General features: G+C 45.3%; 1 protein-coding gene across 1 annotated transcript in view; it reads left to right on the forward strand.

The window, feature by feature from the left end:
* Positions 1-9233: 9233 nt before the first annotated feature.
* nfixb (nuclear factor I/Xb) overlaps positions 9234-16678 on the forward strand; it is a 95147-nt gene continuing 87702 nt past the window's right edge. The window contains exon 1 of the mRNA XM_068750357.1: positions 9234-9391. Coding sequence (XP_068606458.1) covers positions 9365-9391 — 27 coding nt within the window. The 5' untranslated portion in view covers positions 9234-9364. The remainder of the gene's footprint in view (positions 9392-16678) is intronic.

Genomic DNA, 16678 nt, shown 5'->3' on the forward strand with positions numbered 1-16678 from the left:
CACGTGGAACATAAAAACATTCCCTTCCACTCTGTTTCTGTCTCTCAATTTGAATCGATGCTTTTTAGCGACAAAAGCTGTTTTATTTTACTTTGTTAATGATGTGTTCGTGTTGAGGATTGTGTGCCAGGTGAAAGCAGTAAAGACCCTTTTATGGTAAATTTGATTTTTTAAAGCTAATTTTCTATAAGTAGGTAATTCTGATCAGATTTTTTTTTTCCTCCTTGCTGTCAGATTTCTCTAACAGAATGTCAATGCCAAGACTCTTGAGACCGATGTTTAAAGGAAGCCTTACTTTGTCTCATTCATCTCAGGCCAATCACATAACACTCCTAACACGTCCATCTAATTCCTAAACCTGTCTCAGTTACTTTATCAAGACCTTAACCCTCACATTATTTGCTTGCAGCTGCGTAACACAGTCATTTGAATCGGCTTCATTTATGAAGGTTTGGGTATCTTTTTTGCCTTCTGAGTTTAATTTAAAAAACACAATGAAACATGTATTCTCTCTCTTCACTCTCCTCTTTAGGGCCTTAATGAGGAATTAGAGCCAAGAGCATTATTCATTAGGCAGGTCTTGCCAGCTATTAATCACTGTAACAATATTAGCATATTTGTTTAAAATTTGAACACTTTTTTTTTCAGCATTCATAACCAGGTTTAGCATATTTAATAACCTGGCAGTGAACGCATCGCGCCAAATTGAATGCTAGAAGAGAACCAGTGGCGAGCCCCAGAAACATACTAAAAATCCTTTAGAAGCTGGCGCGCTCCTCTAATTACCGCCTTCCTCACCTCCTGAGATGCAGGTGTAAAATATCACATTTTCCCAGCGTTCCTCCCTGAGGTGGCGCTGGCTGGGACTCACACAATCTGAAATTTCCCCTTTCATACCCCCCCACACACACAGTTTTTTTATACAAACAAGTTCCCCCTCCCTCTCTTTGATGTAATGCCACAGCTGCACAGGTTTGTTCTCCCGCTACCAGGTGAAGAATGAGGAGACAATTAAGGCTGATTGGAAAAAGGGGGGCTGGGTGGGATGTCGGCAATGTTTCGCAGAGGAGGCCTCTGGAAACTCGGATGCTGTGTGTGTGATTGGGAAGCGCCAGAAGAGCTGAATGAGATAAATCAGTGCATGTGAGGAAACATGCCTTTTCATGGGCAGGGCTGTGCTTTATGTATGTGTGAGCTGAATTCCAAGCCAGCTCATTTGACTATATATCTATATATTATTCATGCAAACACTTGTATCTTCCCTGTTTGCATGTCTGAACGTGTCCAGCCTTTATTACTACGTCAGGAAGTAGTTTCCAGCCTTTATTACTACATCAGGAAGTAGTTTCCAGCCTTTATTACTACAACATGAAGTAGTTTCCAGCCATTATTACTACGTCAGGAAGTAGTTTCCAGCCTTTATTACTACAACAGGAAGTAGTTTTCAGCCTTTATTACTACATCAGGAAGTAGTTTCCAGCCTTTATTCCTACGCCAGGAAGTAGTTTCCAGCCTTTATTACTACATCAGGAAGTAGTGTCCAGCCTTTATTACTACATCAGGAAGTAGTATCCAGCCTTTATTACTACATCAGGAAGTAGTTTCCAGCCTTTATTACTACATCAGGAAGTAGTTTCCAGCCTTTATTACTACAACAGGAAGTAGTTTCCAGCCTTTATTACTACGTCAGGAAGTAGTTTCCAGCCTTTATTACTACAACAGGAAGTAGTGTCCAGCCTTTATTACTACATCAGGAAGTAGTTTCCAGCCTTTATTACTACAACAGGAAGTAGTTTCCAGCCTTTATTACTACGTCAGGAAGTAGTTTCCAGCCTTTATTACTACAACAGGAAGTAGTGTCCAGCCTTTATCACTACAACAGGAAGTAGTGTCCAGCCTTTATTACTACATCAGGAAGTAGTGTCCAGCCTTTATTACTACATCAGGAAGTAGTATCCAGCCTTTATCACTACAACAGGAAGTAGTGTCCAGCCTTTATTACTACATCAGGAAGTAGTATCCAGCCTTTATCACTACATCAGGAAGTAGTGTCCAGCCTTTATTACTACATCAGGAAGTAGTTTCCAGCCTATGTCAGGAGGAAATATTTGATGTGGGGAGTAACTCTGTTCTGTTTCAGTGTGACATCAGTGCTATCATTAAGAAGTAGCCCCCAGTTCACCTGCCATGTAAACCTGCTCTTATAGCATCGGGAATCACGTGATCATCATCATCATCATGATCAGTAGATTATGATTTATCAACAGTAATATGATTTTCCATAACGGCAGATTTGTATCTACTTTTCATCTGGATGTGATTTTTACCTTTCGCAGAGACATGAAATCTCTTAGAATGACTCGGCATTATCTTAACTCCATATTAGTACCAGAGCCCTGCGTCTAACTCCATCCAATGTAAACTCCCAGATCCAGATCCAGATCTGGATCCAGTCAGCTCGTCGCTAAGTTTGTCCAGCAGCGTAAGGCTATTGTTTTCACGTGTATGTCCAATTCAGACAGGAACCCGATGAGCGCTGACGGAGGGTTCCAAACCCGGGACATTTTGGCCCAGAAAACAATGAGCCGAGAGACGCTAGAAAACGCTGCAGCGTTTTGGCGCAACTGCAAAGTCTGAGGGGAATTCTCTGAGGATTGACGTTACTCAGACATCTGACCCGCTGTTTATAAAAATAAGAGCTTGCATGCTGATTTCATATTGACTTTAGCCACTTCCCCTGTGATTATATCGCATGAGGTTTGAATTAAGAATGTGATGCCGCTGAATCGAAACCACACACAGTTCACAGGCGAGAGATTTACTTTAATCTTACCGGGTTACTTGGAAACAAGAATTCAAAACTCCCCAAAATCAGTCTTTAATTGACCTGTAATATAGAAACATTCTCTGTCAGCATGTTCTATCACACAAGCTGGCTGCATTTACATGGATAAAATGGATTTAATCTGATCAGAGTTCGGAGTAAAATTGTGATCGGATGCACTGTGTTCATGGACCCTAAAAATATTGATACGATTAGGACTTGCGTGTTTATGCATCACACTTTAGATCAGAATAAATTATTTTGACATGAGCAAATTATACAAAATATACCGGAAATACTAGAAGATGAAGCCGCAGTGACTTTGGTCGTAAACAAAACATGGCTCCGCCCTTTTCTGCGTTATTTCACGCGGTTTTCTTGTTTGCGCTGTTACTGTCCAACTTTAATGTCTCCGGCAACATGTTTGTCTCAGATATTGACCAGTTCTGTCTTTCGCCCGCTCTGCTTCAACTAGCTTCCGGGAATAACAGAAGCGCGTGTAGCTGACGTCACAGACATGCGCAGTAAGGACGGTTTCATGCGCCCTGATCGGATCATCAATCGGTCTCGATCGGGAAAGAATCTTGATCGGATCGAGCTTCATTGGGTCAGACTAATCCGATTTGATTGTGTACATGAAGCATTTTTATTCCGATCAGGCTTTTAATCCGATTAAATGTGTCCATGTAAACGCACCTGCAGTCAACATCTCAAGTGCTGAATGAGTTTAGAGTTTCAGTCAAGCATTGATCGCACAAAGATACGCATCTATTCTATATATATATAAATTTAAACTACTTAAACCAATCAGCTCCATGAAAAAATAGGGAAACAGGTCAGTGCAGCAGGGAGCGTCATCAAGCCATCAGTTTCCAGCAAACGTAGGTTTCAGAAGTTTGAACTGCTGTTTATTGACGTTCACGTCTTGGTCTGTGCAGCTCAAGTCCCCCCCCCCCTTCATCAAATGACTGAAACCTGTCAGAAAGACACGGTCAGGAGGACCAGCAGGCCTCGTTCTGACCGGCGATCATCACCCCTCAGCTGGTCTGGGCCGTTTAAGAGCTTAACGGGACGCCCAGAGATCCTGACAAGGACACCGTTTAGTGGGACAAATGGTTTTAAATGGTTTAGCTCCAGTGTTTCCTCTCATATTAAGGACGACAGCCGCCGAGGCTGAGCGCCGCAGCGAGTGTTTCCTTAGTCAAATGGAAGACTTGGATTCCATCTTTGTTTAACCAAGGCAACGCTTCATGTGGCTCTGGCTAAATGCGCTGTGAGCCAGGGAAGCTATGCAAAAGCAAACCAATGTTAATGTGATGTTAATCAATCCGCCTGCTGGACCTTGTTGCTGCAGCGACTGGGTGAAATCACACACACAGATGCCCGTCCTTTGTTACGGCGGAAAGGGAAAGGGAAAAGACTTGAGCTGCAACCTCTCATTCTGGAGGATATGAATAACCCGCGTCTCCAGCCGCAGCTCGGCTGGCCCACGTCTGGGACTTATTATAGCGCTGTGTGTTTATGCATGTGTCTGCACATGCATTTGTCAAAGTGCAATCCCATGTCCGTGTGTGTGTGTGTGTGTGTGTGTGTGTGTGTGTGCGTGCATATGTAAATGCTTAAGTAACCTAATGCCTCTGAATTTCCCCCCAAAAACAGTTTTGCTCACATGCCAGTTTAAATAGTATAACTTTACACTTTGTTAGTGGCTACGGGCAAATGTTTGTCCCTGTTTTAGATTTGTGTTTGTGTACGCTGAGACCGAGACGGTAAAGTTCTGGAAAATGGGATTATTCACCTCTTCTCTTCCACCCAACGACTCAACTTATGTCCCCTGGAATTATTTGCACTAAAACTTTCCCTAACTTACAGTTCTTTTTATAAAACCAGGAATTTTTAGCCCTCGCCTTACAAGTTCAGTTGACTCCCAAAAACAGATATATAAATTTAGCCTGGTAAAAATGTGTGCCACTTTCTTCAACGTAATACCCATGCGCTAGCTAACCAGGCAGAACTCCTGGCCTCTGGTCCAGACCCTCGGGCTGTGGTTCCCTCCCCTTCATGTTGTCTGGCCTCTACCTCAATTGACAGCAGCATTGCAAAGGATCGTCATTCAGAGCCAGAATCTCTGCTGGCGTGACCTGCGGCATACAAATGAACTTTCCTGAATAGAAACAAACACTTACAATAAATACTTTGGCTGCATCTGTCCCTGAACGCAGCGCAGAGCCTGCAGCATCCGACATCCGACCTCTGTGTGAGTCTGTGTCAAACGTGTTTAGTGTGTGCGTTTGTGTGTGTGTGTGTGTGTGTGTGATTGGAATGCAAAATAAAAGAGGTTATAGTATAGCAGGATTCTCATATCCAGTCTTTGTGCTCACAGCCTTGCAGCCCCGTCTCCGTGTTTTTGAATTGTGTGAACATAAAGAACGAGTGAACTAATGAATGACTTGTGTTACATTTCAGGCAACTGAAACCTTTCTGTTGAACGAAGAACCCTCCAGAGGTCCTGGGATGCCTGAATGCTTTGTAGTATCAGATTCATACAGGGTATGCATATTATTATTATCATTATTATTATTTTACATTTTTTGTCATTATTATTATTAGTATTATTATTAGTAGTGTTATTGTTGTTAGTATTATTGTTAGTATTGTTATTATTGTTAGTATTGGTATTATTGTTAGTATTGGTATTATTGTTAGTATTGTTATTATTATTATATTGTTATTAGTATTAGTATTATTGTTAGTACTGTTATTATTGTTATTATTATTATATTGTTATTAGTATTAGTATTATTGTTAGTATTGTTATTATTATTATATTGTTATTATTGTTATTATTGTTAGTATTATTATTGTTATTAGTATTGTTGTTGTTGTTTTAATGTGTTGGCATTCACTTTGTTATTTGACTCATTACTGTGACTGACAGTGTGTTTTCATGCTCATGGTAATTGCACCACAATCATAATGTCATTCACAGCTCCCTCTACTCAGCTGCAAACCATTACAATCATTTTTTCCACATTCAAGAAATAAAGGGGGCCTTTACAATTCCACCGAAGCGCCGTCGCCTGATGGGAGCAAAGAAGTGATGACGACAATGTGCGGCGTGCTGAATTGTGTTAAAAGAAAAGGGATAGAGAGGGAGTAAGAATTAAAAGAAGAGGAGGGAGGATGCACCCACCCAATTATGAAAGTGATATAAAATGTAATAAACACAGAGGTAGAGGAGGAGAGGTGTGGAGATGTGGAGGACTGAAAAAAAAAGAAGTTAATGAGGTCTGAGCCTGCTTTCTAGGCTGCAGTCTTTGTTTCCCTGAGTTAAAAGTTAGGCCGTATCCCGATAAATCTGGGTTGCTCCGGCGTATCGTGTGTCTCGGGGGCAGAAATGAAGCATTATGGTTGTAACTGAGGAGTGCGGCTGCTGGAGGAGCGTTTTCAAGAGGAAGGAGGAGCGTCGGCAGAGCTGGGTTAGATTCCAGGGGCAGGGAGTTCAAGAACATCCACAGGAGGGTGTCCACCTTCGACTGCTTTCACAGAGGGCATCATAGCCCCCTTCTTTCCCACGTGTGTGTGTCGGTGTGTGTGTGTGTGTTGTCCTTGTGAGGACTCTTTTATTGTAAGGTCGTATTCACAGGAAATAGATATTAATTCAAAAACCTATTTTGTATGTTACAGTATATGATTCTAAAAGGTCCCATTGATGTTGGACACAACTTCATCTGGAGTGTTTCACCTCCAGATGAAGAGGTGGATTTGAGTGTGTGTGTGTGCATGTGTGTGTGTGTGTGTGTGTGTGGTTGTCATGTGGATTTGAGTTATGAGGCCTAACGATGTCAAAACATGCAGACTCTCACAAGAAAAGCATCTCTATCTTATTAAGTCATCTCTGCCCATAATTGAATCCCAGAAAACTCTTTTTTTTCCCCAACCATGTGACATAAGTGAGATTTTCAATCTGGATCCAATAGAACTGTAAGTGTTTGAGGCCGTTCGGACCGAGTGTCTGCGCGCTGAAATAAGAACAAGGCAGGGTTCTGCTCCAGAAGGAAGAATCATGACGTGCGAAGCTCGAGAAAACACTTGAAATAAAGATAGAGCACGTCTCTGCTCACTGTCCATCACTCTATTGATGAAGTTTCAGTCCTCTGACCCTCATGAGGAAGAGCAGCTCGCTCACCTCCAGCTGCTCAGCGGGAAGAACGCTTTGCTACGCATTCGAGCTCTTCAGATGTAAAAACAAATGCGATCCTGAGCTCTTCAAGCTGCAGAGAGACAAAGTCAAATTCACCAAAACAGGAAGGAGGACAGATTTTAAAAATCAGGCTGCAGTCAAATCAAAGAGGGACTATAGTGATTAATTCCTGAAAAACGATTACAATAATCAAAAATCAAAATTTATCATAAAAAAATCTTTTATTTTTATTTTATTCCATCCACATGTTTATTAAATATGTGAAACATCTTGCTTGGCAGGAAAAAATATTTTTTTATGATTGTTTCTCCCTTCACAACAAACCCATCTTAAATTAAATGAAGGCACAAATTTCATTTCACTGCTGGACAGTATTCCTCGCGATGTGGATGGAGTTAGACTCACGGCTCTGGTACCAATATGATCACACTGAACAGGGACCAGCTTCCAAACTGCACATTTTCAATCAGTGGCGCTGAGACCTTCAACGGGACGGGGGGGAGCGAGAAGAAAAGCCCATTCTCCGCTGGGACAAATGGAATCGGCCTTGGCAACAAGGAGGCTTTAGCTTCCGCGACCTCGGATTGTCCCGCTCTTAACCTCAGACATCCAGAAACACATCTTTAAACACAAAATGTGCATTTTAAAACAAGGCCTGAATCTGTTCTGGTCTTTGGGGGGAATTTGGGTCACTTCTGACACTTGAACAAGCCGCTTCGCTCACCTAAAGCTCCCCTAGTGTGGGTGAAGGGGGGGGGGACGACGACAACGACAAACCACACCCCGATTTCTGTGATGGTGTGGATGAAGTCATTACGGCGCCGGCCACTCTGGAGTCGTGGTAAATATGTATATTTGAAGCGTGTGAAAAAGCAAAGCTGCAGCAGACCCTCCAACCGGAGCATATGGCTCTGCCATGTGTTACTTAATGAGAGATTTACTCACACAGACCACTAAATGTGTGGCTCATTTAAGGAACCGCGGCATAGGACTGTTTGTGTGTGTAGCATGCAAGTTAACTCAATAAAGTAGAGGGGGGAGGGGGGGGGGGGGGGGGGGGTCTGGGCCGCGTCTAACCGCTTATACCCTTTGATATAAATGAGCTTGGAGCCATAAATAGGCCTTAAATGCAGCAGATGAATCAATACACCTGCCTGAAGGTCAGCCAGGTCAGTGCTGGGGGGGGTGTGTGTCTGTTCCCAGAGAGGAATGCCTCCGCTGGGCGACCACACGCCTCCTCGCTCGCCGCCGTGTGCAGCATGTCGGCCACACGGAGCCCAGCTCTCTTTGTTTGCCCTGCGGAGGCTTGTGGTCGACGAGCACAAGCAGCAGGGCCTCGTAAATCTGGGAGTCCAGTGTCAGCCGGGCCGCTAGCTCCTCTTCTTCACCATGACTTCACCCCCCCCCCCCCCCCCAGATTCCCTTTCCACCGCACGCAGAACACATTCCAAGACTTTCATTTGATGGCTTTTACGTGACATGTGTACTGTCTGCGTGCCCCCCCCCAGTTTTAGCACACTTTAGCATTCTGCTGCAGCAGAGGCTGTGATTATAGGTCTCTCCTCGCTGCTCGTCTGCACTGACTGCTTGGCTTGGACTCACTTCACTGGGCTTTAAACTACAGTTGTGGGTTCCAGTCCGGGTCACATACGGTTCAGCAAATAAATAGACTTCACTGTACAGCCCTGATGAGATAATGCGTTGATTCAAATCCCTGCAAATGAATTTAAGCATGTAATCCCTGCAAAGTTTATCTTTTAATGCACCAGATTGAGCCAATGCAATCCCAGCAGCAGAATATTCCATGTGAGCTTCACGGACTTCACTTTGCGTCCCCTTGAAGCTGTTGTTCTGGTAACCCTCAATCCACTGTGATGCGTTTACGTAACCCCCAATCCACTGTGATGCGTTTACGTTGTCTTGTTGGCGGCAAAACGTGCAACAACGTCGTTGCTCCAATTCAATAAAACGCGGCTCATCGACCAGGTCTTCAAGCGTAATTACAACGCGACGCGCCGATGCGTGCATGCGCTGCGTGCGCTGCGTGGCGCGCCAGCCTGCCGACGTGACCTTTTGGTTAATCTGCGCAAGAACGCCGCCTTTACGCAAAGAAGGGCGCGCTAAACGTCCCGCAGGAGGAGAGCAGAGGGGAGGGGGAGGGAGGCGAAGTTTCCCCCCTGAAAGTTTGTGCAAGCTTTCACTTTCAAGGCGGGGTTACTGTAAACTGCAGCAGCATGGAGTGAGAGAAACGGGACGGCGAGCGAGTGCGATGCAGCGACGTGCCGAGCGTCTATCCAACGTAAAGCAGCTCCGCGCCCCGCGTCCGTGAAGCAGACATGTACTCCCCGTACTGCCTGACGCAGGTAACTTGTCTCCTCTTATTTGGCTGCTCGGGAAAGGCGCTAATGATGACGCCGGGGTTTTCTCCGTCTGTTCGTGTGTCGCGTTCGAGTGTCTTTCTTTCTGCTGTCTGGCCGACTCGGACAACTTCGCCCCGCCACGGAGCGCGTTTCCACCGCAGGAAACTTTCTTGCGCGTTTTTCCTTCGCACATGTTTTTTTTTTTTTTTTCTTTTTGGAGAGAAAATGGCGCTTCTCCCGAAACGTATTTCATATATAAAAAAAAAAAAAAAAGAAAAGAAAAGAAGAAGGAGGGGAGCCCTTTGGGAGGAGGAGAAAGCAGCGCGCAGGGAAAGGCAGACTTCAGGTCCGAGTTTGGCGTCCCTTGCTGGAAGATTTCTCTTCCAGGCGAGAGGAGCGAGCAGGGCGCGCACGCCGCTTTCATTTGGAGCCGAGACTGGGAGAAGTCAACATTAGCGTGTGTGTGTGTGTGTGTGCGTGTGCGCGCGCGTGTTACTTCTGAGATGTTTTTTTCTGGGCCAGAACCAGACCCCTGCTGCTGCTGCAGGTTGACTGTTTCACCAGTTTTCCCCTGAACGCAACACGTGCCCGACCTTCCAGGTGAACAGGAGACACGGGGAAGGTGATTTCCTCCGCGCACGTCTGCGCGCGCGTCTCCGTGATGCTGCTGTGACGGATCGGAGTGTTCACAAACGAGCTCACTGTTGACCTTTGACTAAATAAATGTCGCAGTTTCATGTAAAACGGTTTCTTTTATCAGGCGCATCAGTAAAAAAAATAATAAATAAAAAGCAGTTTTGTCTTTTCCAAACTATTTGTATTTAAATAATAATAGAACAAAAGCGTTGCTGTGGCATCATATTAACCATGGCTCCTTTGTTCTTACTTTGTTTCTGCTGTCAAGGAAACAATGTCAGCAAATGCCCCCCCCCCCCCCTGTGTGCGTAAAGTTCATGCGCTGAAAAGCGTCTCGGCAGGTAAATCATTATTATATATATCAGGCATCTGTTACTGACTGCTGCAATGATTCCACGTGTGAAACGCAGCGCTCCTTTAATCATTTATCTCAGCATAAAAATAATATTTTTACACTAGAGAGAGAGAGAGAGTGAGAGAGAGAGAGAGAGAACGCACCAGTAATCTAAAGGCTGTTCATGTCCGTAAATAAACATGTTGTTTACTCTTTAGCAGGTAAGGCATTGTGGAAGGAGTTCCGGTTATTTGATGGTTATTTTAGCCATTAGCATTGAGCTGCCCGACATGAAGCAGACTTGTTGATTCCCGTTTGGCTCCATCTGACAGCGGACTTCCACGCAGGCCATGTTTGATGTCTGACTCCTGCCCTTCACTGAAAGACTTTTCCTCCGCTTGATAGCAGCTCAGGCTCGATCGTTTCTTAAATGTGACGACCTCCCTTCAGTTGTTCGCGTAATGGACGGCGCGGCTGCGCGTCTGAAGGGAGAAGCGGGACGGCCAGATGCTGAATGATGGTTCCACGCGTGGAATAAAGCAACGTTTCCATAAGATGATCCACTTGTGGATTTTATTCAGCAGCGTCAGGCTGGGTTGTTGTTGTTGTTGTTGTTCCGGTCTGTATTTCCAAACAGGACTCGGGATGATGAATTGATCTGGGATTGATAAAAACGTATCTTTACACTAACGTATAGTTTTCATTTAGTGACACGAATTTCCTATAATCAACACTAATTTGCAGCGGAAGGTGGGCGCGTGCGTGTGACGCGGCGCACATGTTGCGCTTCATCGTAAATTGCCGCGTGTCACGGGTTGGACAGGAAAGTGAAAGCGCGCGTTCAGAACCGAAAAGCTGGCTTTAGAGCAATTAAAGCAAAAATCAATTCCCGAATGCGTCGAGAGGGAACGATCATTCTCCGTCTCTCCACACACACACACACACACAGACACACACGCACACACGCCTTCGCAGCTCCGTGTGCGCGCGCAAAATACACGTTTTCTTTGGTTGAATTGCTTTTAATAATGAAAAATCAGAGCTTCGACAATCGGAAAACAGGCCATGCACGATTGGCTGTGATGAAGAGCCGCGCCGCGCTGCGGAGAGGCGTGCGGTGCGTGAAGCGCGGTGCGTAATGGAACTCAATGACAGGCAGATCCCGGGAGGAGAAGGAATGTGCGTGTATCCGTGTGAGCTCCAGTGCGTCTCCCGTGTTTAAGGCCTTTTTGATGTGATCCTCACGCAGCCTGTCGCTTTACTCATTTCTCATTCACACTCCAAATACATTAACCTCATTCGGATCAATTTGCTCATTGGCATGATTTTATTTATTCATTATTTTCTAATTGATGATTCGATTATTGTCCTTTTTTTTTTTTTTTTTAAACCTACTCCAAAACTCAAATGTCCGCGGCCCCCTCAGGCCGCGACAACGCAGCACGAATCTGAACCTGGAATACTCTTTTATTTGTGTTCACTGTAATAATATGCAGCTCGTAATGTTTTCATCTCAGACTGTGCGACATTTTAATTATTATTCCTTCCCTCTGCCCCCTCTGCCCGCCTGGACGCTGACCCCTGCTCTCCTCCCTGCTCTCCTCGCCTCTTAACACCCTCTCAACACTAAAGTATTACCCTACTCACCTTCTAAACAATGCCTTAGTGGTAAGTCCTATTTAGTCCCTATTTATTCCGCATTAGGTGTGTGTGTTTTCATATATTCCACCTTCAGAATGTATTTATTTATTATTATATTCCTGCAGGGCCGCTCACTCCGGCCTGTAGCATTCTGAATAAAGCAAAGAGCAAATCTTGATTATTCTTTTTCACACACGCTTGAATGAAAAGTTGCATTGCTCTCTCTTTGTGTGTGTGTGTGTGTGTGTGTGTGTGTTTGCACTCAGCGGACGACCCTTCTTTTCGCTGCAGCCCAAACAAGCCAAAGAAGTGGCTGCAGCTCCACCACGTTGTGGTTCAATGTGTGCACAGGAAAATGTCAGATCGTAGCTTGTGATCCTCGTCCTCGTCGTATTTCACCTTCAGGTCAACCGACTTTGGTCACATGACGTATCGCAGCTTCCTCCCAGGCTGAGGAGCGGATGTGTTCTAGTTTTCTGACGTTAGGAACAATCCCCATCGCTCCTTATCAGAAGTGCTTTCAATGAAAATACCAAAGAGGAAACAAAGCATGAGAATCATCGCACTTAATTAATTTAATGTAATGAATTTAGTCTGCCTGTCTGTCTGTCCGTCCGTCCACCCTTACACCTCCTCCCCTCTAACCCTCTTCCGAGGCCTGCAAAATGATTTGGAGCAGCTGCTACGAGGATTTTAATCGAATGCCTCCGCAGCATGAACAAACACCAAATGTTGCATTTTTCAACACTCGCCTCTCTTCAGACATGCAGCTGACACCACTGCTGCCACGTCTCCGTCCAGTTCGGCCCGTGAGATTTTACTGCCGGAGGAGCCGGAACAGCAGTTTTACCAGTTTTTTCGCGACTTTGCTTCATTTAAAGGGCAATAGTTGCTGTTTTCTTTCAGCACCAAAGCCTCATCACAAGGGGTTAAGAATTAGAGCGTCTGTATGTTTGTCAGGTAGGCATATTTTATGATGATGTCACTGGAGGCTCTGGCCGGGCTGCTTGCAAGCTAACTTTACTTGATGCTGTATCTGCAGCTCGGAGCCGGCAGCCAGTAAACCACTCTGCCTTTGGCCCGCAGACAGACGAATCAACTCACGGCACATTTGATTGGCAGTTGGGGCTGATCTATTGTCCACGCTTGTAACTGAGTCGTGTATACGCGAGGAAGTCCCTGATTGGCTGTGGTGCTGTTCCCCGTCGTGAGGCAGCGTCGGCGGCGGTCGGCCGGCCTGCCAGACGCCTACCTGGGACACCGCGTTCCTTTTACTTATTCATTCAGAACACCCCGCCAGTTACAGGCCAATCCACTGGAAAGAACAACAACATTAAAAGATTCAAAATGTTTTACACAACGCGCTCGTAGCTCGCATTGTGTCCCGCTTCCGTTGGCGCCGGCGGCCTGGACATGGCGGTGGCGGCGGCGGCCCAGCAACAGCTTCACATGGCAGCTTTTTCTTCATTATGATCACTCTAACTGTGTCGTATATTTAAGCATTTGACTTAGATGTTACAAAGGCTTTGGTGATCAGTGTCTTTGTCACTTGTAGTTGGTGACTGCGAAGGGGGGGGCATGAGGGGAGGTACTGTGAGGGGGGGGTACCGTGTGTCAGCAGAAGCACATTTACGGTGATTCTTTTTTCATGAAGAAACTCAGAGCTGTCTTTGGTGGCGAAGACAAAGAGGAGATGAGCCTTTTGGCAGCAGGCGATATATAGATTTGAATTAAGTAGCATGTAGTTTTTATCTCGCGCCGCACGCAGGGGAGGCAGGACAAACTGCGCCTCGCTCAGTATCAGCACAGCTGTCCCAGCATCCGTGGAGAATGGATTCCTCCTGCTACTGCCATGGGAGGCTCCAGCCAAGGAGAATGGGAGGAGATCCAGAATGTGTGCGAGGCTTTTTTAAAGGAGGACGAGGAGTGAGAGGAGAGTAATGCGCTGGTGCATCTGGGGGGGGAGGGGGGGGGGGTACGTTTGTGTGTCATTTAGCATCCGACTGCCTCACTTTTCCTTCGCTCGCGTTACCTCTGGCATGGATTAGTCTTTGGCACGGCCCTGGCTGCGCCTGTGGCCCCAGCACGGTTCTGCGGTCGGCGATATGTTGTGCTGTTGCCATGGCTACCAAGCACACACACACACACACACTCATGCACACATATGGGTACTAAATTACATAATTGAGCTAGAATATACACAAAATACTTTGTGTATAATGTGGAAACAGAGAGCGGGATAAGGGCATGGGAGTCGGTCGGCTGTCGGGTGCGCTCGGTCGGGGGCGCCGCCGAGGAAAAGCGTGCTTTTACCAGAAGGAACCACACGCATGGAAGGGGAATACATCGGACAGATGAGCGTCAGGCACCAGCACATCGGGTTTCCCTCCTCCGATTTTGAGTCACAAATCTAAAAACAGACACATTCGACCCAGCAGCTGAGGACATGATATTAGCATGTGTGAATGTACATGCAGTATATGAGAGGGTGTGGCAGCTTTGTACGGCTACACCGCGAGGTACACACTCAAATGTCTTCCTCCTCCTCCTCCTGCTGGCCTTCAGTCTGTTTTGAATAGATCTTTTATCTGTGAGATGATCAGCGATATTTAAAGTTTGTGTCACGCTGCAGAGCTTCCAGGGCCAAAGCTTTGAACGGCAAAGCGATAATGTAAATAGAACAGAGTGATTTGCTTCATTGTGCCTTAAAGACAGATACAAATGCTATCAATCATCATCTGCGGCTGAGTTCATTTACCATGCAAAAAAAAATCAAATCAAATCTATGAAGGACTTGAATTATCTCGCCTTCAAGTGACATATTGAACCAAGATTGGCTCCTGGTGTAGTGATGTCACAAAAGCCCTCCTGCTCCTATGTTCAGCCATTGTTCATGTTCGCCTGAGATTAAAGAAGATTTCCACCTGCAGCCAAGAGAAGGGTTTGAGTGTGTGTGTGTGTGTGTGTGTGTGTGTGTGGGGGGGGGGGGGGTCAAAAGCATCAGCAAAACAACATGCAAAACAACATGCTGTTAATCAGATTTTATGACCAAGTGCTTCCAGAATAAATGAGAGTAACATTTTCTTTAGCACCAAAGCTACTATTGTGAAGCCAGTAGCACAAACTAAAGGATCTCAGTCAGTAAAGTCACATTAGCGATTGTATAATGAGTAACTGTTGTGCAATTCGCAATGTTTGGTTAATTGTATTCCGCGTCTAGTGCTACAGAATACAGACGGAGAAATGTGTCTGAGTGTGCTTTGTTCCACCAATGAATACATTTGAACTAATGCCAGTATCAACACACGGGGCGAACGAGCGTGAACAATAATGCATTCTCTCCTCTTTCCTTTTAATCATTGGGTGAGAATGAGCTGCATGATGCTGGATTATACTCAACCGAGGCTCCAGGAGTGTTTAAAGCCGGCGTTGTCTGTCCTTCACAGGTCGACGCGACTAGACAGAGCGCCGTGGCCGAGGCGCATTGACGGCCCACTCAAGGTCATGTCAGCGTGGGCAATCGGGGCGTGTTGTTTGGCCTGTCCTGCCGCTCTGTCTGACCTACGTCACACTGCTAAATATATACAGCCAACCCCTCATTACAAAGATTCCAGATTAATCTGGATCCAATCTGAGCACAGTTTGCTTTGCTGCAGCTTCCCCGGTGCTGACTTTCCACCCCTGTCTCTCACGCGTACGCAAAGCAGGAAGAATAAATGGCAGATGCAGTCCTTCACACATACCATGGCACATGAATGCACGTGATCATTCTGTGACTGCGTGGCGTGGAAACCATACTTCGCAGTGCCGTATACACGCCACACCTGCACCCATTTAATAATACGAGGCACAGGTGCGAATTCGTTCAGAGAAATAATCTCACCCGGTCGGTTGACGGTTACATTTTGTCACATGTGATGAACGACAGCAGCTTCCAGTCCTTTTTTCTAATTTCAGCCGACAGCCCGAGTCCTGTCAGATGAACTCCAGTAACCCTGCACTGATCCCGCCCATCATCCAGATTGGTTTATTTGAATTCATTTTTAAATGGAATGAAGATGTTCAATGTTGCTGATTTTGCAGTTGTACATATTTATCTCATGTTTTTCTCAAGATGTTTTCCAATCACCAAACCCTTAGAGCTTTTTTAAACTTTATCGATCACATTTAACTGACAATTTTAACTCAATATTTACTTGTATATCTCTTTTTCAAAGATTAAAACCATCTTTGAGAGCTAACCAAGTCAGCCAGATGGCCATTTTATTAACATTTCTGACTGTCAGCACATTTAAAAACTCTGGACTCAGAAAGTGAAGCCATTTTTGGAGTCAGCTCAGCCATTAATGATTGGAACTAACTGTTTCAATCATGTAGCCAGTACTTTTAGCTAATAATGTTATTATTATTATTATTAATAACTATTAAGCCTGATCTTGAGCCAACTAGTTCAAACATTCAGCGTTGCTTTGGGCAAAGTATCGCAACCTTAAGCAACAGACTATTTTAGTCAATGACACCAAGGTTTCGGCGCGCCATTGCTGAGGTCAACAAACGCGCAAACAATAATGAGCGTAGAACAATGCGTGGTGAGAGCAATAGCGTGGCGCGAGCAACAAAGTTAGCTTTAAAGTGTCCATGCTACATGGACACCTTAGAGCTAATGGTGATAGCAAAAT

Source organism: Brachionichthys hirsutus, chromosome 16 (assembly GCF_040956055.1).
Source record: "Brachionichthys hirsutus isolate HB-005 chromosome 16, CSIRO-AGI_Bhir_v1, whole genome shotgun sequence".
Classification (NCBI taxonomy): domain Eukaryota; kingdom Metazoa; phylum Chordata; class Actinopteri; order Lophiiformes; family Brachionichthyidae; genus Brachionichthys; species Brachionichthys hirsutus.